The sequence below is a fragment of the Bos mutus genome, chromosome 27 (assembly GCF_027580195.1).
Source record: "Bos mutus isolate GX-2022 chromosome 27, NWIPB_WYAK_1.1, whole genome shotgun sequence".
Taxonomy (NCBI): domain Eukaryota; kingdom Metazoa; phylum Chordata; class Mammalia; order Artiodactyla; family Bovidae; genus Bos; species Bos mutus.
The window spans coordinates 23,946,902-23,971,070 of NC_091643.1; the positions used below are offsets into that span (position 1 = coordinate 23,946,902).

A 24,169-nucleotide genomic window follows, 5' to 3' on the forward strand; every position below is an offset into this window, starting at 1 on the left:
TTAAGTATGCTTCTTAATAGAGGAGTAAACTAACCCATAAGCCTAACACTTCAATAAAAATACTTTTTTCTTTGCCTATGTTAACTGCTGTGATCATGCCACATACTTAGTTTTATACTCTTAAAAGTAGAAACAATTAAATAGGAGTTGATTGGCACTTTTTAAAATATTAAGCCTATTTACTATAAATGATCCCTTTTAATAAATCTACAACCATTCAACCTTAATAATAGTGAATAGTTTGGGATAATAGACTTAAATCTCAGTGAACATATCTAACAGAAAGGAATAGGTTCTGACTTAATTCTTAAGATGTACGTTTGAATTTGGAATATACCATGGACTTATAACAAAAATAATGTCTTATGTTCAGGTTAAGCAAACTCAGTGGCATTTGCTTAACCTGATATTAAAATATTTTTTTCCTTAAATTAAGAATAGACTTTGTGGAAGTGATATCCACACATTGGGAGGAAGTTTATTTGAGATTTAAAGTCACAGAGTGGGTAATCTGTGTTTAAATAATTGTGAGCATATATGACTCTCTCTCTCAAGTCCCTTGGACCGCAAGGAGATCAAACTGTCAATCCTAAAGGAAATCAGTCCTGAATATTCACTGGAAGGACTGATGCTGAAGCTGAAACTCCAATACTTTGGCTACCTGATGCAAAGAGCAGACTCATTAGAAAAGACCCTGATGCTGGGAAAGACTGAAGGCAGAAGGAGAAGGGGAATGACAGAGGATGAGATGGTTGGATGGCATCACTGACTTGATGGACATGAGTTTGAGCAAGCTCCAGGAGCTGGTGATAGACAGGGAAGCTGGCGTGCTGCAGTCCTTGGGGTCGGAAAGAGTTGGACACGGCTGAGTGACTGAACTGAACTGATGACTTCTCTGTTTCTTTTCATTTTTTGGAAGTAGATAAAGGAAATGGAAACCCACTCCAGTGTTCTTGCCTGGAGAATCCCAGGGATGGCGGAGCCTGGTGGGCTGCTGTCTCTGGGGTCGCACAGAGTAGGACATGACTGAAGCGACTTATCTGCAGCAGCAGCATAGATATGAAATGATTAGAGAGCGTCACCGACTCAATGGACATGAGTCTGAGCAAACTCTGGGAGATAGTGAAAGACAGGGAAGCTTGGCATGCTACAGTTCATGGAGTTGCAGAGTCGGACATGACTTAGCAACTGAACAACAAAAGATATTGACAGGCCTAATGAAGGGCTCATTTTTGGATACCCAGATCTTTGGCTAATTCTAAAGTTGATAGATGTGTCTTTTGACTTAGTAGAGTGCAGGTTCTTCTGTCTGAGCATGAAAAGAATTCAGGGAGAGGCAGAGTGACAGATAAGAAGAGAGTTTACTACAAGATGATGTTTGTGAGAGAGACAAGCAGGTAGACAAGGGTGGAATGCCACCCCAAGAACTTAGTGGGTAACAGTTTTATAATCAGAGGGAAAGTGTGGGGGAGAAGACCCCTTTTCCTCATCCTAGCATAGATGTCAAACTTGCATCATTAGTTCTTCTTCCACATCAAGAGAAATTTTCTTGTCCTACATGGTCAAGCTGGGACTCACCACGGTGCAAATGAACAAAAACGTGGTCACCATATACTATGGTGCAGTAAATCATCTCAGGGTTTGGTGTAATGTCACCTTTTGTTGTATTTTTGTTTTTTGTGTGTGCAGTGGAGCATATCCTGGGAGTCCTGGGCAGGATATGGGTCTCCTGCCAGCACTGTTTTATTGTTTGGGATGTGTCTCGTGCTTCTGTTGCGTGGTTTTGCTGCTAAGCAAGCCTGCTTGCTTTTATGGTTAAGTAAACCTACTTTCTTTTTTTTTACATATATATTTATCTTTTGATTTTTTTTTCTTTTTAAAATTTATTTATTTTAATTGGAGGCTAATTACTTTACAATATTGTACTGGTTTTGCCATACCTCGACATGAATCCACCATGGGTAAGTGATCTCTAACTTACAGAGTCTTTAGTACTTTTTTCTCTACTGACAATCCCCTAGTAGGATTAACTATTTAATCACCTATTCTCTCCCTTTCCTCTGTCCCTATCTCTCCAAAGTGAAACTCTTTTCTCTATCATTCTCTCATGAGTGTACAGTGAAGTTTTCCAGAAGTTATAAATCACATCATATATGTAATACCACAACAGATTAAATGAAGAAACAATATGAGAATATAGTTGTCATTTATAAACCCAGACAGTAAGACTGGCAGAACTGTAATAAAAGAGTTATTCTTTTCACTACTATTTTTTAAAATAAAAATGTTATTTATGTTAAGCAGTTCACTTACTATTATTTTTAAATAAATTAATTTTTTTCTCAGTTTTAATTTAGAACGTGGCAAACATTCCTGTGGTCATGTATGGATGTGAGAGTTGGACTGTGAAGAAGGCTGAGTGCCGAAGAATTGATGCTTTTGAAGTGTGGTGTTGGAGAAGACTCTTGAGAGTCCCCTGGACTGCAAGGAGATCCAACCAGTCCATTCTGAAGGAGATCAGCCCTGGGATTTCTTGGAAGGAATGATGCTAAAGCTGAAACTCCAGTACTTTGGCCACCTCATGGGAAGAGTTGACTCATTGGAAAAGACTCTGATGCTGGGAGGGATTGGGGGCAAGAGGAGAAGGGGACGACAGAGGATGAGATGGCTGGATGGCATCACTGACTCGATGGACATGAGTCTGAGTGAACTCCGGGAGCTGGTGATGGACAGGGAGGCCTGGCGTGCTGCGATTCACGGGGTCGCAAACAGTTGGACACGACTGAGTGACTGATCTGATCTGAAACATTGATTAATACTGCTGCTGCTACTGCTAACTAGCTTCAGTTGTGTCCGACTCTGTGCGACCCCGTAGATGGCAGCCCACCACGCTCCCCCGTCCCTGGGATTCTCCAGGCAAGAACACTGGAGTGGGTTGCCATTTCCTTCTCCAATGCATGAAAGTGAAAAGTGAAAGTGAAGTCGCTCAGTCGTGCCCGACTCTTAGCGACCCCATGGACTGCAGCCCACCAGGCTCCTCCGTCCATGGGATTTTCCAGGCAAGAGTACTGGAGTGGGGTGCCATTGCCTTCTCCGACATTGATCAATACAGTCCGCATAAACAAAAGCTCTTTGAGCGTGCAGTAGTTTTTGAGAAGTTTACCCTTTATGGTCTACTGAGTTCAAAATGTTTGGGAACTGCTGCTATGTATTAATAATTGTCCAAAGATGGGACTAGGCAAAGAATTCAGAAAAAGAGTTCAAGGTGAACTAGAAGATTCTGTGAAGATTTTAGGTGGAAATATATACTTGAACTGAGTCTTAAATGATAAAGGGGGATTTGAGCTTTGTAGAATATAAAGGGCCTTAAAGTCAGGGAACCAAAGGCAGAGGTGCACACCGTGGAATGGGTGGGGGTGGAGAAACTGGATGTGTTTCGCCATAAGAGGAAAGCAAGTAGTAGCAAAACAATGAGAAAGTAACAAGAGATAAGAAGAAAAGACAAAGGCTGGAACACAGGACATGGGGAATTTAAATTTCATCATATTGGCTTTAGGGAGCCAGTGAAGGTTTCCAAGCACATTGTTGTTTGTTGTTCAGTCACCAAGTCCTGTGGGACTCTTTGAGACCCCCTGGACTGTAGACCTCCGGGTTTCTCTGTCCATGGGATTTTCCCAGGCAAGAATAGTGTAGTGGGTTGTTATTTCCTTCTCCAGGAGATCTTTCTGGATCAGGGACTGAACTCAAGGCTCCTGCATTGGGAGGTGGATTCTTTACCACTAAGTCACCAAGGAAGCCCCCATCCTACCCTATACTCATTTATATATAATTTTAACAAATAAAATTATTTTTAGTAATAGTCAATGTGGATTAAACCTTGTTAACTAATAAATTGGGGTACTTACATTTTGAGCTTCTTGGTTAGTCTTGGTTCTAGTCCAAAAAACATCCTTGGACATATTGCTCAATTACTAATTTAGTCCCTAGAATATGATGAACTCTTGCAGGCAATCAACTAAATCTGCCATAATATTCTACCAATAAAACTTAATGACTGATTATAATTTAGTTAAATACTTGATTTTGTTAATATGAAGAAAATTAAACTTACCTCAGCATATGTGGTGTTTAAAAAAAAAAAACTACTCCATATTTCTTTCCTTGAAAATGATAAGGTTAAAATGAACATTTATTCAGTGAAATAAAATTATTGGCATGTGGATATTAGCATATAAGGTACCTTATTTGGTGAGTTTAGGAAATAAATTAGGAAGAAAGCCATGTGTTAATATCTGACGATTCAGTGTATAATGTACTCATTACATTCTGAAGTTCAATTTAACCTTTTATATATAATTCAAAAGAGGAGATAATTGAAAAGAAGTAAAAATAAGTTAAATTGGCCACTTGTATCCTAACAAATTATAGCATTTTTAAACCCTGAGAACTACAAATCAGAACAACCCTGTTAAGTATTCTGCAGCAAACTCTCTTCTGTCCAGGCTCAGGCGGTTTGTTTGGCATAATAAGGAGAGTGAAATTATCTCTTCTGCTCACCTGGCTTCATAGCTTCCTTTCCAATGTTTTCTTGGCTCTGCGGAACAGTTCTTCAATTATTTCAGAATCTCTGAGATACTCTCTATGCACTCCTGTGAACCTCTTGGATTCGTTTCTTCTTTAAATGAATTGCTACCGATTGCATGAATTAAAGAGCTTCAATCATTGGTCCGTATCTCTATCTTCCTTCTATATAATTTCATTAAGATGAACTGCATTCTTTTAGTGAGCCTGGAATATTCTGGAAGCATTCTGCCAAAAAGCAGAAAGATTCTGGACTTGGACCTCAGGGTATCTGGTATACAAGAATTCAAGAAAATAACACCCTTCCTGTTGGTCCCCACAGTGGGCCCACCAGTGACTAACCAAAGCACAGTTCTTCAAAGTGATTTTTCTTGACCCCATCTTATGCTCCACTGGCTGCTCCATACATAAAACATGCCGAACAAATAAGTGATATGCTATTTGAGCTAACCAAACATTCTACATTATCAAATCATTTGCTGGAGGATATTTCTATAAACATCCCCAGGACAAACATTAGATTCTAAAATATAATTATACAAGTGCTTTCCTGGTGGCTCAGTGGTAAAGAATCCGCCTGCCAATGTAGGAGACACAGGAGACATGGGTTGGATCCCTGGGTTGGGAAGACCCCCGGAGGAGGAAATGGCAACCCTCTCCAGTAGTCTTGCCTGTAAAATTCCCTGGACAGAGGTGTCTGGTGGGCTACAGTCCAAAGGGTCAAAAAGAGTTGGACACAACTTAGTATCTGAGCATGTACACACATGCTCTTTAATACTGTAACTCTATTTGGTGGATCTTTTACTAGAATATTTCTTAATATTTGTGTTTTAAATATGAATTTATATTGAATTTGATAGATATTCTAGGGCAGATATTTAACAATAAGAAAAGATCATATACAAAGGATTTTTATAAATGTTGCTAAATTATATGAATAAAAGGGAATGTTTTAATGCTATGGGAAGTATCACTAGGGTGAAGTTTAACAATACTTATAAAAATAATCTAATTCCTGTTGGTTACATGGAAACAGTACTTCAAATAAATTTTTCAGTTACTAAGATACACTTTAAAAATAATTGAGTATAATTTATGATCACATAAAAATAATTTTTATTCTAGAATACCTCTAAGAAACACTCATCATAGAAAACTTGTTTTAAATGGCCAAGTGTTTGAAAAATACTACACCTACTTAGACATACTATCTGAAGTGAATATGTTTAGGAAAATGAGAAAAGGCTGCTAGAATTAAATATGAATACCTAACGTTTCCAGTCATTGGTTTTCAAACCATTTCCTGCCTTCTGTGTTTTCTCTTTACACTTTCCTCAACGTCAGGGATCCCCAACCTCTGGGATCTAATGGTTGATGATTCGAGGTGGAACTGATGTAATAATATTAAAAATAAAGTGCACAATAAATGTAATGCACGGGAATCATCCTGAAACCATTCCCCACTCTCCGTCCACAGAAAGATCAGATCAGTCACTCAGTCGTGTCCGACTCTTTGTGACCCCACGAATCACAGCACACCAGGCCTCCCTGTCCATCACCAACTCCCAGAGTTTGCTGAGACTCATGTGCATCAAGTCAGTGATGCCATCCAGCCATCTCATCCTCTGTTGTCCCCTTCTCCTCCTGCCCCCAATCCCCCCCAGCATCAGAGTCTTTTCCAGTGAGTCAGCTCTTCTCATGAGGTGGCCAAAGTACTGGAGTTTCAGCTTTAGCATCATTCCTTCCAAAGAAATCCTTCAGAATGGACTGGTTGGATCTCCTTGCAGTCCAAGGGACTCTCAAGAATCTTCTCCAACACCACAGTTCAAAAGCATCAATTCTTCAGCACTCAGCCTTCTTCACAGTCTAACTCTCACATCCATACATGACCACAGGAAAAACCATAGCCTTGACTAGACGAACCTTTGTTGGCCAAGTGATGTCTCTGCTTTTGAATATGCTATCTAGGTTGGTCATAACTTTCCTTCCAAGGAGTAAGCGTCTTTTAATTTCATGGCTGCAGTCACCATCTGTAGTGATTTTGGAGCCCAGAAAAATAAAGTCTGACACTGTTTCCAGTGTTTCCCCATCTATTTCCCATGAAGTGGTGGGACCGGATGCCATGATCTTTGTTTTCTGAATGTTGAGCTTTAAGCCAACTTTTTCACTCTCCTCTTTCACTTTCATCAAGAGGCTCTTTAGTTCTTTGCTTTCTGCCATAAGGGTGGTGTCATCTGCTTATCTGAGGTTATTGATGTTTCTCCCGGCAATCTTGATTCCAGCTTGTGTTTCTTCCGGTCTTCCATTAATCGGTCCCTGGTATCAAAAAAGTTGGGGACCACTGTCTAACACAGAGGGGCATCTGTGTAACACTTCTGGGGGAAAAACTTTCTAGTCTCCTGTATTGCAGCATGGACAGTATTAGGAACGTGGGACTGAAGTCTCTGGTCATAGTCTTGTTCCCTGGTAATTTGTCCTCCACCCAGCAGCTAGAAGGATGTTTCTTCACATCACTGAGCGGCTCCTCTCTCCAATGGAAGCGTGCTGAATATCTACCATTTTTCTTAAGCAAGGGTGATGCCTGTCAGTGTCTGTAGATACTAAATATCTGGATTCTGTTAAATATTTATTGAGCAACTATGACCACAGTGGGAGATAACATATGGGATTTATAATGTTTACAAATTTATAATTTATAATGTTTTCTAGTACCCTTCTAAATGCTTGACCTGCGGTCACTTCTTTCATCTCCATTGTACCATTCTTATCCTCATTTTACAAATGAAGAAACTGCAGTACCGGTTTCCCTGATGGCTCAGAGGTTAAAGCCTCCAATCTTCCAGGGGAAGATCCCCTGGAGAAGGAAATGGCAACCCACTCCAGTATTCTTGCCTGGAGAATCCCATGGACGGATAAGCCTGGTAGGCTACAGTCCACGGGGTCGCAAAGAGTCGGACACAACTGAGCGACTTCACCTTGGCAGCACAGAGAGGTGGTATAATCCGCCCAAAGTCCCACAGCTAACTAAGAAGTACAGGAAGTAGTCTAGCTCCAGTGCCCATGCGGCCAAATGCTCCACTGTAATTGGAGCTGGGAGTACAAAGAGAGATTAAACACAGTCTGAGTGTTTGCTGTTCAGCAGAGGGCAACGTATTTTCAGTGTAATGGTAAAAGATAATCATAGAGGTAGCAAATATTTATTAAGAATTTATAAATTCTGAGCTCTGTAATAATTCACTTATATGCATTGTTTGGGCTTCTCCGGTGGCTCAGCAGTAAAGAATTTGCCTGCAATGCAGGAGATGCAGGAAATGTGGGTTTGATTCCTGGGCCTGGAAGATCCTCTGGAATGGGAAATGGCAACACACTTCAGTATTCTGGCCTAGAGAATCCCATGGATAGAGGAGGCTGGTGGGCTACAGTCCATGGGGTTGGAAAGAGTCGGACACAACTGAGCATGCACGCATGCATGCACATGCATTGTTTAGCTTCATAAGAATCCTATACTTTTTCAATTAGAAAATTAAGATAATTTTGCTCAAGATGAGAAAGAACAAATTAGATCCTGATTCCAGTTAGCTTGGATTCCTCTGGATTTAACAGGCCTTAGTTTTCCTCTGTTGAATATTAAAAAGCTTCTTAGAACACACTGACCTTGGACAAGGTCACTTTGTGACTGTGACTGAGCAAGACAAAAATGAGTCCCTTTCATAATCTTGTCAGAACACAGACAAAAAAAAAAAGAACACAATACAAACCACAAAAATGACCAAACATTCCCCATCTTAGCCAACAGCAGTGACTGCCCCCTTTTCTGATCAATTTTATCTCGAGCTCTAATTTGTTCCTGTAACCTTCTAGACAAAATTTTTCAGACACTATCTTTTCCCTGTTATCTGCTCTAATCCAGAGCAAAATCATTGTTTTAAAAGTCCTTCAAAAAAATTAAAAACAAGCCTAAATCCTATAGCAAGTTTTTTCTAACACCCTCCTACTGAGATACCCCCGGTTTCTCATGGTAATCTATCTTCTCTGTTTGCAATGAGCCAATAAACTCAACTTGGTTCCACTTCAGGTGTATTTTTTAGCTGGAGGATATTATCAGTTAGGTCCCACTGAGATTGGGCTGAGACCCTCACCCAGGACAGGTCACTAGATTCAGTAATAAGATGCACATTGGGGTCACTTTTAAATCTCTTCCCGCTCAAGTGTTTAAGGTGTCACCCTGGCCACGTATGGGAAGCTAATTTCACTATGAACTAACCTGTGATTATTATTTCATTGTGATCCTTTGGCATTGGATTTTTGTTTTGTTTTGTTTTTTGACTTAGGACTAAGTTCCCTGCTGGCTCAGACAGTAAAGAACCTGCCTGCAATGCAGGAGACAAGGCTTTGATCCTTGGGTCGAGAAGATCCCCTGGAGAAGGGAATGGGAACCCACTCCAATATTCTTGCCTGGAAAATGCCATGGACAGAGAAACCTGGTGGGCTATAGTCCATGCGGTTGCAAAGAGTCGGATACAACTGAATGATTAACACTTCTTTCATTCTCTTGGGACTTATTGGTTATATGAGCAGATTTATGTTGTTTCTTAGTGAATTGTTTTCTGGCCTTATTTTATTCATTGCTATGGTCTGCTTGTTTACTCTATAAGAAAAAAGTCTATAAGGAGGGGATTGACATAGACTTGATAAGTCTATCTTTCACCTGGTGCTGGGGAAGGAGTTCAGAAAGTGTCATCACACTAGTGTTCTTTGAGTAAAAATGCTGTAGGTCAGCATTTCAAAAACTTATAAGAAGTTTCCCCTCAATCTTGTGAGAAATAATTTATTTAGTTTCATCTGTCCCGGGTTGTTTGGTTCCTGATCAGGGCAAGTTTAGAGGTACAAGGTTGCACAAACACCAACGTTACTGACCACTGGAATTCTCATGGGGCCATCTCTTGATCTAAACCTGCAACTCTTTCAAGCCAAACTCCCATTTTCTTTATATTTTCTAAATATAAGGTAAAATATCTATATATATATGTCTGTATATAGATAGAAATATATATTTATATATTTATATATAGACATACCCTCTGACTGGTGAAAATTACTAGAGGCAATGTGAAACCGTAATGACTGCTGGGAGAATTGTGACATTAGCAAGATGTTAATTTGATAGCTTCCTTAGAACAAAAGAGGAAGAAACACTCATGGGGAGATTGTCTTGTCTACAACAAAGAGTTTATTTTATTCAATGTAGAAGATTCCTTTTTCATTTCTTCAGGGTTAAATGAAGAAAAGAAATGGCTTTTAAAATGAGTGGCTTGATAAAATTGTCAACCACTTTTTCTCTCTTTTGTATGTATATACATGTCAAAATGGGTTTTCTTGCATCTAAAGTTTGTCACCTCTCCTTGCAAGAAATAGGTTTTTATAATGATATTAATTTAATATTTGGTGGAATTTGGCCCCTGCTTACTTATTTTTCAATAAACTGTGGAAAATTCTGAAAGAGATGGGAATACCAGACCACCTGACCTGCCTCTTGAGAAACCTATATGCAGGTCAGGAAGCAACAGTTATAACTGGACATAGAACAATAGACTGGTTCCAAATAGGAAAAGGAGTACGTCAAGGCTGTATATTGTCACCCTGCTTATTTAACTTATATGCAGAATACATCATGGGAAACGCTGGGCTGGAAGAAGCACAAACTGGAATCAAGATTGTTGGGAGAAATATCACTAACCTCAGATATGCAGATGACACCACCCTTATGGCAGAAAGTGAAGAAGAACTAAAGAGCCTCTTGATGAAAGTGAAAGAGGAGAGTGAAAAAGTTGGCTTAAAGCTCAACATTCAGAAAACGAAGATCATGGCATCTGGTCCCATCACTTCATGGGAAATAGATGGGGAAACAGTGGAAACAGTGATAGACTTTATTATTTTGGGCTCCAAAATCACTGCAGATGGTGATTGCAGCCATGAAATTGAAAGATGCTTACTCCTTGGAAGGAAAGTTATGACCAACCTAGATAGCATATTCAAAAGCAGAGACATTACTTTGTCAACAAAGGTCCATCTAGTCAAGGCTATGGTTTTTCCAGTAGTCATGTATGGATGTGAGAGTTGGACTGTGAAGAAAGCTGAGCACCGAAGAATTGATGCTTTTGAACTGTGATGTTGGAGAAGACTCTTGAGAGTCCCTTGGACTGCAAGGAGATCCAACCAGTCCATTCTAAAGATCAGCCCTGGGTGTTCTTTGGAAGGAATTATGCTAAAGCTGAAACTCCCGTACTTTGGCCACCTTATGTGAAGAGTTGACTCATTGGAAAAGACTCTGATGCTGGGAGGGATTGGGGGCAGGAGGAGAAGGGGATGACAGAGGATGAGATGGCTGGATGGCATCACTGACTCGATGGATGTGAGTTTGAGTGAACTCCGGGTGTGGTGATGGACAGGGAGGCCTGACGTGCTGCAGTTCATGGGATTGCAAAGAGTTGGACACGACTGAGCCACTGAACTAACTACTTATTTTTCTACTTATGTTCCTCGCTCTCTTTTTCTTATGCTTGGGAAATCCTAAAGAGAAACAGATTACAAAAATCATTTTGCTGGTACAAATGCACTCTGGGGATATCTAGTGAAGACAAACACTAAAAGTTGTTTTAAAATAATTATTGTGTTATATTTGCTCTAAAAATTGTAGAGTTAGAAAACGTGCATTTACTTAGCCTTCAGTACTATAATTATGAGATAAAAATATATTAGTTCTAATATATGAAATGGCTTTTGGCATCATTTAAAGAAGTGTGTTAAATTTAGTTTATCATATAAAAATATTAGCACAATATTTAGATTTATATAAACCAGGTTTTATTTCACAGCTTAAATTCCCTAAAATGACTTATGGTTTAAGTATATTACTACTGTTTTCTTAAAAAATTAAACATATATAAAAACATATGTGTGTGTGTATACATATATGTGTATAATATATACTGATAATAGTGGATATTTTTTTAAATGTTTAATTTTATGAAATTTTTACAATGTTGCAATCATGAGGATTTAATATATTGACTAAGATTATAGTCTAACTTTTCTTAACAAACTTTAAGATCTTGGACTATTCAAGACAGTAGTGACTACTATAATAGCCACTGTACCTATTGAAATTTGAATTATTTAAAATTAAATAAATAAATATTCAGTTCCTTAGTTGCACTAACCACAAGTCTAGTGCTCAGTAGTCACATATGGCCAGTGGCTACCATACTGGACAGTACACATGTAGGACATTTAAATAATTAGAGTTCCATTGATAGCACTGCCTTAGACATATGATTAAGCTAATAAGAAAATAATCTTTGGGTGCCTGGTAGTTTTTAAGTAAGAAAGATAGAGAAGTACTGATTACTGAAAATGTTCTGCACTCAGTTCTGTTGTGTGGCAGGATTTTCCACAACACCAAGGAATTCTCAAATGCTAGCTGGGTGTCCTACAGTTGAACTAAAAAAAAGCTCTGGCACTATTAACCGCATATACAGGAGATGGTCTCAGATTGCACAGGTTAAGTCCTCATCCCTGCAGGACTACACACCTCCCTTCCTTGGTCCTTACCCCTTCCCCCATCCCCTCCCAGACTCCAGACACAAACTAAGGTTAACATCTGTGCTTCTAAGTGAGTGAAATTCACTCAGTCATGTCTGACTCTTTGCGATCCCATGGACTATACAGTCATGGAATTCTCCAGGCCAGAATACTCCAGGCTTCCCAGGAGTGGGAAGCCTTTCCCTTCTCCAGGGGATCTTCCCAATCCAGGGATCGAACCCAGGTCTCCCACATTGCAGGTAGATTCTTTACCAGGTGAGCCACAAGGGAAGCCCAAGAGTACCAGAGTGGGTAGTCTATCCCTTCTCCAGTGGATCTTCCTGACCCAGGAATTGAACTGGGTGTTCTGCATTGCAGGTGAATTCTTTACTAAGTGATAGTTCATAAATTGTAAGTTCCAATGATCTGAATTCTGTTGATTTGCTAGAGTGTCTCATAGAATCAGGGAAGCATTTATCTTAATAGACTATTAAGCATTCGGTTCAGCTCAGTCGTTCAGTCGTGTTCGACTCTTTGCGACCCCACGAATCACAGCACGCCAGGCCTCCCTGTCCGTCACCAACTCCCGGAGTTCACTCAAACTCACATGCATTGAGTTGGTGATGCCATCCAGCCATCTCATCCTCTGTCGTCCCCTTCTCCTCCTGCCCCTAATCCCTCCCAGCATCAGAGTCTTTTCCAATAAGTCAACTCTTTGCATGAGGTGGCCAAAGTACTACAGTTTCAGCCTCAGCATCATTCTTTCCAAAGAACACGCAGGACTGGTCTCCTTTAGGATGGACTGGTTGGATCTCCTTGCAGTCCAAGGGACTCTCAAGAGTCTTCTCCAACATCACAGTTCAAAAGCATCAATTCTTCGGCGCTCAGCCTTCTTCACAGTCCAACTCTCACATCCATACATGACTACTGGAAAAACCATAGCCTTGACTAGATGGACCTTTGTTGACAAAGTAATGTCTCTGCTTTTGAATATGCTATCTAGGTTGGTCATAACTTTCCTTCGAAGGAGTAAGTGTCTTTCAATTTCATGGCTGCAATTGCCATCTGCAGTGATTTTGGAGCCCAAAACAGTAAAGTCTATCACTATTTCCACTGTTTCCCCATCTATTTCCCATGAAGTGATGGGACCAGATGCCATGGTCTTATTTTTCTGAATGTTGAGCTTTAAGCCAACTTTTTCACTCTCCTCTTTCACTTTCATCAAGAGGCTTTTTAGCTCCTCTTCACTTTCTGCCATAAGGGTGGTGTCATCTGCATATCTGAAGTTATTGATATTTCTCCTGGCAATCTTACTACTTATTAAGCATTTTATGTATTAGGTTTATTAGAAAAGGATGTAAGTTGGGAACAGTCACATGGAGGAGATGCATAGGGACAAGGATGAGCTAAGGCGAGTAGAGCTCCCATGTCATCTCCAAGTGCATCATTTTCCCCAAATCTCCATGTGTTCACCAACCCAGAAGCTCGCTGAACGCTGGCTTTTATTAGGTAGGTATGGTTGTTTAAAGTACTGTCATCTGGGATTGATTTACCCTCCAGTCCCTTTCTCTCCTCCCCTGCCAGAGGTCAGATGGAGAGACTGAAAGTTTCAACAAAGTTTCTTCAATCACCTCGTGGCCTCTCCTGGCAACTAGCCCCATTCTTAGGTGCTTTCCAGATCTCACCTTATCAATGTTATTAATACAAAAGACACTTCTCTCACTCTCATCATTTAGGTAGTTCCAAGAGTTTTAGGAACCCTGTGCCATTTACAGGATGAAGGCCTAATATATATTTCTTATAAATCACAATATCACAATCAGTAAACATAATTTTAATTTACCTTTACTTCTTAGAATAGCTGAGATCGGCCAAATACGCAAATATCTGTGAATTATATATATGTATGTGTGCATGTATGCATAGGTGGTTTTTGCTGCTTTACTATAAAACTAGTACCTTAAGAAATAAGTGCTTTTGAAGAAAAGATACCTAAACCCTTCTTACTTTTCCATCTTCTAGTTTTCTCTTGTGTCTGGAGGAAAGAAAAGTAGCTACTTTAGTTGAAGAGGTATTTAAATGGTTGACTATTCTAGGCACTCTGATTATAGAGTTAGACAAATAAGTGTACAAAAATAATGCATGCAATTTTTTGTTTATTAGGAAAGTTATCATAGTTTTTCAATATAGTACATTTATATGATATATACATTGTTTTATTTAATACACTGATAGGTTATATTTTAAACCTACAGTTAAAAGTTTGTATTTACAGATTTATGCATTTTATACCTTAAGTACATATATAAGGAAGATATGTTAGTAAATCATTTACCATATACATATTTCTTCCAGAATAATGTACAGAAGAGTTAAATTATAACTTTAAACTTTTTTGTAAAATCACCTGTTATTTTATGCCTAGATTAACAGTTCATTTTCATCACAGTTTTTTTTGTCTTTTCAAATCATTTTTTAAAAGATTGCTTATTTTGAAAGAACAGTTAAGATCCCAGTAATCATAACTTTATTTTAGTGTGTTTGACAAGACTATAATTTTTTAATCCTTAGTTAATTATGACATAATTAATATTAATGTATATCTTGTATTTTTTGACAACTATATCAAATGCTAAATATGTGTTTTTATATAAGCAACTTACAAATATCTATGGAAGCAAAAGGAGACATTGACTACTGCTGGCTAGGAATCAGGAATCACGAAGAGGTGATATCTGAGTTGTTCACTGAAAGATGGGCAAGATTTTGAAGGGCAAGGAATATAGACAATGTTATTATTGCAAAAGGATGCAATAGTGACAGAGGCAGGAATGTCCAGAATTTAGTCTTCAAAAATGCTTTGATAACATCTCTCTAAATATGGAAGACTAGATATCCTTTTGTGCATTTTAAAGGAAATATCTAAACATTTCATCCTAAGTTTAAATAGTTGCAAAGAAACCATTTCCCACAAGTTTTAAATACTGATATCTAAATAATAAAAGTCACAGCATTCTTTTAAATATTTTTGAAGTATAGAAATGATGGTCATCATTATCCATTAAAAATTAACAAAAAGGAGCTCTTCTTTTTAATAGTTGAATACTTTATATTACATTTTTATGATTCTGAACTTGTATTTTCAGCTTGTTGCCTCCAAGGGATTTTAAATATATGCTTTTCATAAAATTCTTTATTAAAAAGTAGCTTTTGTATTGAGATATAATACACATAAATACATCATAAGTTTCTGGCTCAATAGATTTTTATGAAGAGCATGCATTCATGTAATAACCAGCATTCAGATGAAGAAATAGGTCGTAGAATATTTTTAGCATTGCAGAGTTTTCTCTTGGGACCTCTTTCACTATCCTGACTTCTAATCTGGGATAATAAATATAATAACCAACAACGGCCAGATCATATATAAAAACAGATCATATATAAAAAAATATATATATATAAAAACAACCTGCAGCAGCTTGCTCAGGAAACCAACCCCTTGTCTATCATAACCCATTAAAGCAGGTTGCTTTAAGTTGGACTAGACTGCTTAGCTCTAATAACTATTGTGTTGTATATTTAACAGTTGCTAAATGTCAGACCTTTCAGTGTCATACCTTTTTTTGCCTCTTCATACTACTCATGGGGTTCTCATGGCAAGAATACTGAAGTGGTTTGCCATTCCCTTTTCTAGTGGACCACATTTGTCAGAATTTTCCACAATGACCTGTCCGTCTTGGGTGGCCCTATCTGGCATGGCTCATAGTTTTATTGAGTTAGACAAGGTGATAGTTTGATTAGTTTTCTGTGATTGTGGTTTGCATTCTGTCTGCCCTCTGAGGGATATGGATAAGAGGCTTATGGAAGCTTATCACAGTAATCCAAATCTATGCCCCAACTAGTAATGCTGAAGAAGCTCAAGTTGAACGATTCTATGATTTACAAGACCTTCTAGAGTTAACATCCCCAAAAGATGTCCTTTTCATTATAGGGGACTAGAATGCAAAAGTAGGAAGACAAGAGATATCTGGAGTAACAGGCAAATTTGGCCTTTGGAGTACAAAACGAAGCAGGGCTAAGGCTAACAGAATTTTGCCAAGAGAATGCACTGGTCATAGCAAAAACCTTCTTCTAACAACACAAGAGAAGACTCTACACATGGATATCACTAGATGGTGAATACTGAAATCAGATTGATTATATTCTTTGCAGCCAAATATAGAGAAACTCTGGGAGAAGGCAATGGAACCCCACTCCAGTACTCTTGCCTGGAAAATCCCATGGACAGAGGAGCCTAGTAGGCTGCAGTCCATGGGGTCGCTAAGAGTTGGACATGACTGAACGACTTCACTTTCACTTTTCACTTTCATGCATTGGAGGAGGAAATGGCAACCCACTCCAGTGTTCTTGCCTGGAGAATCCCAGGGACGGCAGGGCCTGGTGGATTGCCGTCTATGGGGTCACACAGAGTCGGACACGACTGAAGCGACTTAGCAGCAGCAGCAGCAGCATGGAGAAGCTCTATACAGTCAGAAAAAACAAGACCAGGAGCTGACTGTGGCTGAGATCATGAACTCCTTATTGCCAAATTCAGACTTAAATTGAAGAAAGTAGGGAAAACCATGAGGCCATTCAGGTATGACCTAAATCAAATCCCTTACACTTTTACAGTGGAAGTGACAAATAGAGTCAAGGGATTAGATCTGATAGACAGTACCTGAAGAACTATGGACGGAGGTTCATGACATTGTACAGGAGGCAGTGATCAAGACCATGCCTAAGAAAACGAAATGCAAAATGACAAATGGTTGTCTGAGGAGACAACCTTACAAATAGCTGAGAGAAGAAGAGAAGCTAGAGGCAAAGAAGAAAAGGAAAGATATACCCATTTGAATGCAGAGTTCCAAAGAATAGCATGGAGAAATAAGAAAGCCTTCCTCACAATACAAAGGATTAGAGGAAAACAATAGAATGGGAAAGACTAGAGGTCTCTTCAAGAAAATTAGTGATACCAAGGGAACATTTCATGCAAAGATGGGCACAAAAAGATCAAAAATGGTATGGACCTAATAGAGCAGAAGATATTAAGAAGAGGTGGCAACAATACACAGAAGAACTAACAAAAGAGATCTTAATGACCCCAGAGAACCACAGTGGTGTGATCACTCACCAAAGTCAGACATCCTGGAATGCAAACTCAAGTGGGTCTTAGGAAGCGTCATTAGGAGCAAAGCTAGTGGAGGTGATGGAATTCCAGTTGAGCTATTTCAAATCCTAAAAGGTGATGCTGTTAAAGTCTTGCACTCAATATGCCAGCAAATTTGGAAGACTCAGCAGTGGCCACAGGACTGAAAAAGTTCAGTTTTCATTCCAATCCCAAAGAAAGGCAACACCACAGAATGTTCAAACTACCACACAATTCCACTCTCTCACATGCTAGCAAAGTAGTGCTCAAAATTCTCCAAGCCAGGCTTCAACAGTATATGAACCATGAAATTCCAGATATTCAAGCTGGATTTAGAAAAGGCAGAGGAACCAGAGATCAAATTGCCAACATCCGTTGGATCATCAAAAAAGCAAGAGAGTTCCAGAAAAACATCTATTCCTGCTTTATTGACTACACCAATGTCTTTGACTGTGTGGATCACAACAAACTGTGGAAAATTCTTAAAGAGATGGGAATACCAGACCACCTGACCTGCCTCCTGAGAAATCTGTATGCAGGTCAGGAAGCAACAATTAGAACTGGACATGAAATAACAGACTGGTTCAAAATTGGGAAAGGAGTACGTCAAGGCTGTATATTATCACCCTGCTTATTTAGCTTACATGCAGAGTATATCATGCAAAATGCCAGCCTGGTTGAAGCACAAGCTGAAATCAAGATTACCTGGAGAAATATCAATAACGTCAGATAAGCAGATGACACCACCCTTATGGCAGAAAGCAAAGAGGAACTAAAGAGCCTCTTGATGGAAGTGAAAGAGGAGAGTTGAAAAAGCTGACTTAAAGCTCAACATTCAAAAAATGAAGATCATGGCCTCCGGTCCCATCACTTCATGGCAGATAGGTGGAAAAACAATGGAAACAGTGACAGACTTTATTTTCTTCGGCTCCAAAATCACTGCAGATGGTTGACTGCAGCCATGAAATTAAAAGACGCTTGCTTCTTGGAAGAAAAGGTATGACCAATATAGACAGCATATTAAAAAGCAGAGACACTACTTTGCCAACAAAGGTCCGTCTAGTCAAAGCTATGGTTTTCCAGTAGTTATGTATGGATTTGAGAGTTGGATCATAAAGAAAGTTGAGTGCTGAAGAAGTGATGCTTTTGAATTGTGGTGTTGGAGAAGACTCCTGAGAGTCCTTTGGACTGCAAGGAGATCCAACCAGTCCATCCTAAAGGAAATCAGTCCTGAATATTCATTGGAAGGTCTGATGCTGAAGCTGAAACTCCGATACTTTGGCCACCTGATGCGAAGAACTGACTCACTGGAAAAGTCCCTGACGCTGGGAAAGACTGAAGGTGAGAAGAGAAGGGGACAACAGAGCTGGTTCGATGGCATCATGGACTTGATGGACATGACTTTGAGCAAGCTTCAGGAGTTGGTGAGGACAAGGAAGCCTGGTATACTGCATTCCATGGGGTCGCAAAGAGTCGGACATGACTGAGTAACTGAACTATTAGATCTCTTTTAAAAATGCATATTTCTGTATTTTCTGTCCAGGTTTTAGTGGCAGTGTCCAGGATTTTAGTTGCAGCATGTGGGATCTAGTTCCCTGACCAGTGGTCAAACTGAAGCTTGAAGCCCCCTGCATTGGGAGCATAGAGTCTTAGCCTCTGGACCACCTCTTTTTAAAATGTATATTTATTTATTTGGCTGTCCAGGTTTTAGTTGCTGCATGTGGGATCTTGTTACCTGACCAGGGATCAAACCCAAGCCCCAAACCCCCTGCATTGGGAGCACAGAGTGTTAGCCTCTGGACCACCAGGGAAGTTAACACTTTATTGTTTGTTAATGACCTTCCCTTGTGGCTCAGCCGGTAAAGAATTCACCTGCAATGCGGGAGACCTGAGTTAGATGCCTGGGCTGGGAAGATCCCCTGGAGAAAGGAAAGGCTACCCACTCCAGTATTCTGGCCTGGAGAATTCCATGGACCGTATAGTCCATGGCATCGCAAAGAGTTGGACATGACTGAGCGACTTTCACTTTTCAAGAACAAACCATGACTTCTCTAACAATTGATCCCAAATGGCCAGTACTTGATTAATAACTGACAGTCTCCCTAATTTTTGGCCATGCCTCCAATTTAAGACTAACTACAGGAAGCCAAATATGCATCCCTCAGATCAGATCAGATCAGATCAGTCGCTTAGTCGTGTCCTACTCTTCGCGACCCCATGAATCGCAGCACGCCAGGCCTCCCTGTCCATCACCAACTCCCGGAGTTCACCGAGACTCACATCCATTGAGTCAGAGACGCCATCCAGCCATCTCATCCTCTGTTGTCCCCTTCTCCTCCTGCCCCCAATCCCTCCCAGCATCAGAGTCTTTTCCAGTGAGTCAGCTCTTCTCATGAGGTGGCCAAAGTTACTGTATCAGAAATTATTTCTCTATTTTACTGTTGATGGATATTTGGTCTCTTTGCAGCTTGGGCCTTTTTTGAATAAAGCAGCTATCCAAATTTTTACACGTCACTCAGTGAACATATGCTTATGTGGAACTCTGGGATCTTGGTTAGGTGTATTTAGCTTTAGCAGATACTGCCAAACAGTTCTTCAAGGTGATTGAATCCATTTGCTCTCCCACAGGCAGTATAATCTGATAGAATTTTAACCTGATATACCTTTTTTATGCTTGGAAGTCTTTTATTGATTTTTTTTTATGGTGGAAAGTCATTCTTCTCTGCAAAAAGAGTTGTATAAATCGAAATTTGATTTAAAGAAACTTCTGTGACCATAAGGCTATATTAAACTTTATGTTTTGTACTGTTATCGTTGGTTATTATTAGTAGTACCCAATTTATCAAAATAACATGTATGATGAATTTGAGAAAACTAATAAACACGAAAAGCAAAACTGTATCGAGAAAACATTCCTCGTAAAGATAAAGCATTTAAAAATTAGTTTATGTACCTGTGGATAAATAATCATTGCTAGAAGGAGATAATATGCAGCATCACTTATTCTTACTTTAAATTTTTGTTCATGTTACATGCTAAGAAACTATGTTCACAACAAGTAGGAAAAGATACTGTTATAGAATACTCTGATCACAATATCATTCAATTCTCTGAACTATTTTTGAGTAAAAACGTCCCAAGAAGATCAGAGGGTTGCCATGAGCTAGAAGGACCAGATCCTTACTAATTCCTCAGAGATCTTCTCCATCACCGAAGAAGGCAATTTTATTATGTATGTCTCTGGTTCCAGGTAGAGCGTTGGATAAACAAGATCCTTCAATATCCCTGGGAGCAGGTGCTGGTTTCAGCGGCAGGTCAGCCTAGGGTTCCGATCGGCGAGCCGGCAAAGAGGACCACGCCCTCCGCCGCCGCGCGGGTCTCCGACAGATCGCGGGCTGCGTGCGCCGCGCAGCGCGGCTCGCCGAGGCCCCCGCTCCCTGGCCACGCCCACTTCCTGCCCCATCCCGGGTCTTTCCAGGTCTCCTCTCCCGGTGAACCGGATGCGCCGTCAGTTTTCTCCTCAGCGTCCTCCGTTGGTTCCTCGCTCCGCGGCGAGGCCGTAGGCATCCACGGGGGCACGGGCAGGGGGCTCCCGGAGGCTGGCCTGGCAGGTATAGGGCGCCGGTAGGAGCTGGGCGCGCACGGTTACCGCGCGTGGAGGAGACACTGCCCTGCGGCGATGGGTGCCAGGGGCGCTCCTTCACGCCGGAGGCAGGCGGGGCGGCGGCCGCGGTATCTCCCCACCGGGAGCTTCCCCTTCCTCCTCCTCCTGCTGCTCCTGTGCATCCAGCTCGGCGGAGGACAGAAGAAAAAGGAGGTAGGACGAATCCCGTGGGCATTCCTGGGAGGGCCGGGGCGGGTCCGAGCGGGCGAGCCGCGTTGCTAGGCAGATGGGCCGCCGGGCGTGGGCGATGGCTGTTTTTGGGGGTGCTGGCGGAGTCGGCGGGCAGGCCTTTGCGCATGTCCTTTGAGCCCCACAGTTTCAAAAGTGGGGTTGCCATGTCCTTCCTCAGAAAACAACGCCAAGCCCCTCGCTCTTAGGTCACGGCGCGCTTTTGACCCTTAGTTGAAGGCTAAGCTTCGGGGCCCCTGAGTCAGTAAAAAGGGGTGTGTTGGATGTGAAAATACCGTTTAGGAATATTTGAAGCTGCATCGGTTTGTTCCTTGTGTTCATTATCCCGCGCCCTTCGTTATCCATTTAGGAGGCAACAGAGCATATTGAGACTGTTTAAAGTTATTCTGTGTTTTATTAAACCTTTGTAAAGCTGTATATTTTTCCTTAGGTTAAATTAACGGTATAATTGTGCCAGTAACCTCACATTATTTAGGTTGCACACATTTGTTTGTGAAATTCAGATCACCTGACCTCAGTCCTAGCCCTCTAATAACTTTGATGAGGGGCTTCTCTGGTGGCTCAGTGGTAAAGAATTCGCCTGTCAGTGCAGGAGCCAGAGGAGGCTCGGTTCGATCCCTGGGTCGGGAAGATTCTTTGGAGGAGGAAATGGCATTTCACTCCAGAATCTTGCTTGGGAAATCCCATGGACCGAGGAGCCTGGTGGGCTTCAGTCGTGGGGTGGCGACAAGAACACAGCACACACGCACAACTTTGACGAGGGCGAGGATTGAAGTAACTGTATTTAAAGTAACTGTCGAGTTATTTGTGAATTTCAGTTGTCCTTGGATAACTTTTACCTTGGATGCTCGATCTATAAGGATTAGAAAAAAAAAATTATTCGGAAATGTGAGTAAGGTTTCTAATTGTACGTCATTTTGGTGAGAGCGTCTCCTCATATTAATGAGGTTTTTTCAAAATGGTTTTTCCCGGTGAAGTTTTATTTACATACACCTGGGTCTAATTGAAGTTTCAAATGTTACCGCAGCTTTCTTGATAACTGGGTTGAGAGCGTGAAAAAAAATCCTCACACACAAAATAATTCTGGTACTCTTTGCTTGAAACAACTTTGGATTAAAATATTTTCTTCCCTTTAACTTTTTAAATTTTAACATGAAAATAGGCCTTAGCGAAATTCTTGGTGGAGTTCTGGATTTTTGGTGAAGAACCACTGTTAACTTAAGACTGTATTTACAAATATAACGATTTTTTCCCCCTACCGCTTGCTATTTATATACATTCTTAGAGTTTTAGATTTCATAGTTTTTCTTGAGAAAAGGAGGAGATTTGAAAAGTAGTTTTTGTGTGGATTACCAAAGCAGAGGGCAATTAAAACGATGAGGAACTCCAGGAAAATTCTAATGATTTGTCTCCTAGAAAGATTTCTGTGAGTACGGTTACTTTCAGTTGAAAGAAAAAAAAAGCCCCCAAAGAGGTCTGTAAAGTGCACATCTTCAAAGCATCTTAGCATCTCTAAATATGACTACTTTAACATGTGACAACATGCATTAATTTAGTGTAAGTGGCTTCCCTGGTGGCTCAGTTGGTAAAGAGTCTGCCTGCAATGTGGGAGACCTGGGTTCGATCCTTGGGTTGGGAAGATGCCCTGGAGAAGGAAACAGCAACCCACTCCGGTATTCTTTCGGGAATTCTATGGACAGAGGAGCCTGGTGGCCACAGTCCATGGGGTCACAAAGAGTCGGACATGACTGAGTGACTAACTCTAACTTTCATAAATTACGAAAATCTGTTTCCATTAAATTCTTTTTATAAAAGGTATTTTAAAAATGCAATATTTTGGAGAAACTTGTTAAGGATTAAAAAAGGATGTCTTCCAAAACTTTTCTTTCTCTTAAATAGGAGAGTCTAATACTGCTACATGGTGATATTGTAGAATATACATATTTAAGGAAAAGAGCAAAATAACAAATAGCTGAAATTTTAACGCTTTACCAAATGAGCATGCATATTTCTGAAATGTAGTCTAGTTCTCTTTCTGATGCTCAGTTACAAAACTATGGTCCTAAACAGACATTTCTCCAAAGAAGACATACAGATGGCTAACAAATACATGAAAAGATACTTAATATCGTTCATTCAGATCAGATCAGATCAGATCAGTCGCTCAGTCGTGTCCGACTCCCTGCGACCCCATGAATCGCAGCACGCCAGGCCTCCCTGTCCATCACCAACTCCCGGAGTTCACTGAGACTCACATCCATGGAGTCAGTGATGCCATCCAGCCATCTCATCCTCTGTCGTCCCCTTCTCCTCCTGCCCCCAATCCCTCCCAGCATCAGAGTCTTTTCCAGTGAGTCAGCTCTTCTCATGAGGTGGCCAAAGTACTGGAGTTTCAGCTTTAGCATCATTGCTTCCAAAGAAATCCCAGGGCTGATCTCCTTCAGAATGGACTGGTTGGATCTCCTTGCAGTCCAAGGGACTCTCAAGAGTCTTCTCCAACACCACAGTTCAAAAGCATCAATTCTTCGGTGCTCAACCTTCTTCACAGTCCAACTGTCACATCCATACATGACCACTGGAAAAACCATAGCCTTGACTAGACGAACCTTTATTGGCAAAGTAATGTCTCTGCTTTTGAATATGCTATCTAGGTTGGTCATAACTTTCCTTCCAAGGAGTAAGCGTCTTTTAATTTCATGGCTACAGTCACCATCTGTAGTGATTTTGGAGCCCAGAAAAATAAAGTCTGACACTGTTTCCAGTGTTTTCCCATCTATTTCCCATGAAGTGATGGGACCAGATGCCATGATCTTAGTTTTCTGAATGTTGAGCTTTAAGCCAACTTTTTCACTCTCCACTTTCACTTTCATCAAGAGGCTTTTTAGTTCCTCTTCACTTTCTGCCATAAGGGTGGTGTCATCTGCATATCTGAGGTTAGTGATATTTCTCCCGGCAATCTTGATTCC

The 24,169-nt window shown here is 40.5% G+C and overlaps 1 protein-coding gene across 7 annotated transcripts in view; it reads left to right on the forward strand.

The window, feature by feature from the left end:
• Nucleotides 1–20,803: 20,803 nt before the first annotated feature.
• Nucleotides 20,804–24,169, forward strand: part of TUSC3 (tumor suppressor candidate 3) — a 197,907-nt gene continuing 194,541 nt past the window's right edge. For 3 of the 7 annotated variants that reach the window (XM_070364137.1, XM_070364138.1, XM_005890956.3), the window contains exon 1: nt 20,806–21,167. In XM_070364137.1, coding sequence (XP_070220238.1) covers nt 21,030–21,167 — 138 coding nt within the window. In that variant the 5' untranslated portion in view covers nt 20,806–21,029. Of the gene's footprint in view, nt 21,168–24,169 lie in introns of all 7 variants that reach the window. The other 4 variants (XR_011462856.1, XR_011462857.1, XM_005890957.3 and 1 more) reach the window with 2 other exon arrangements.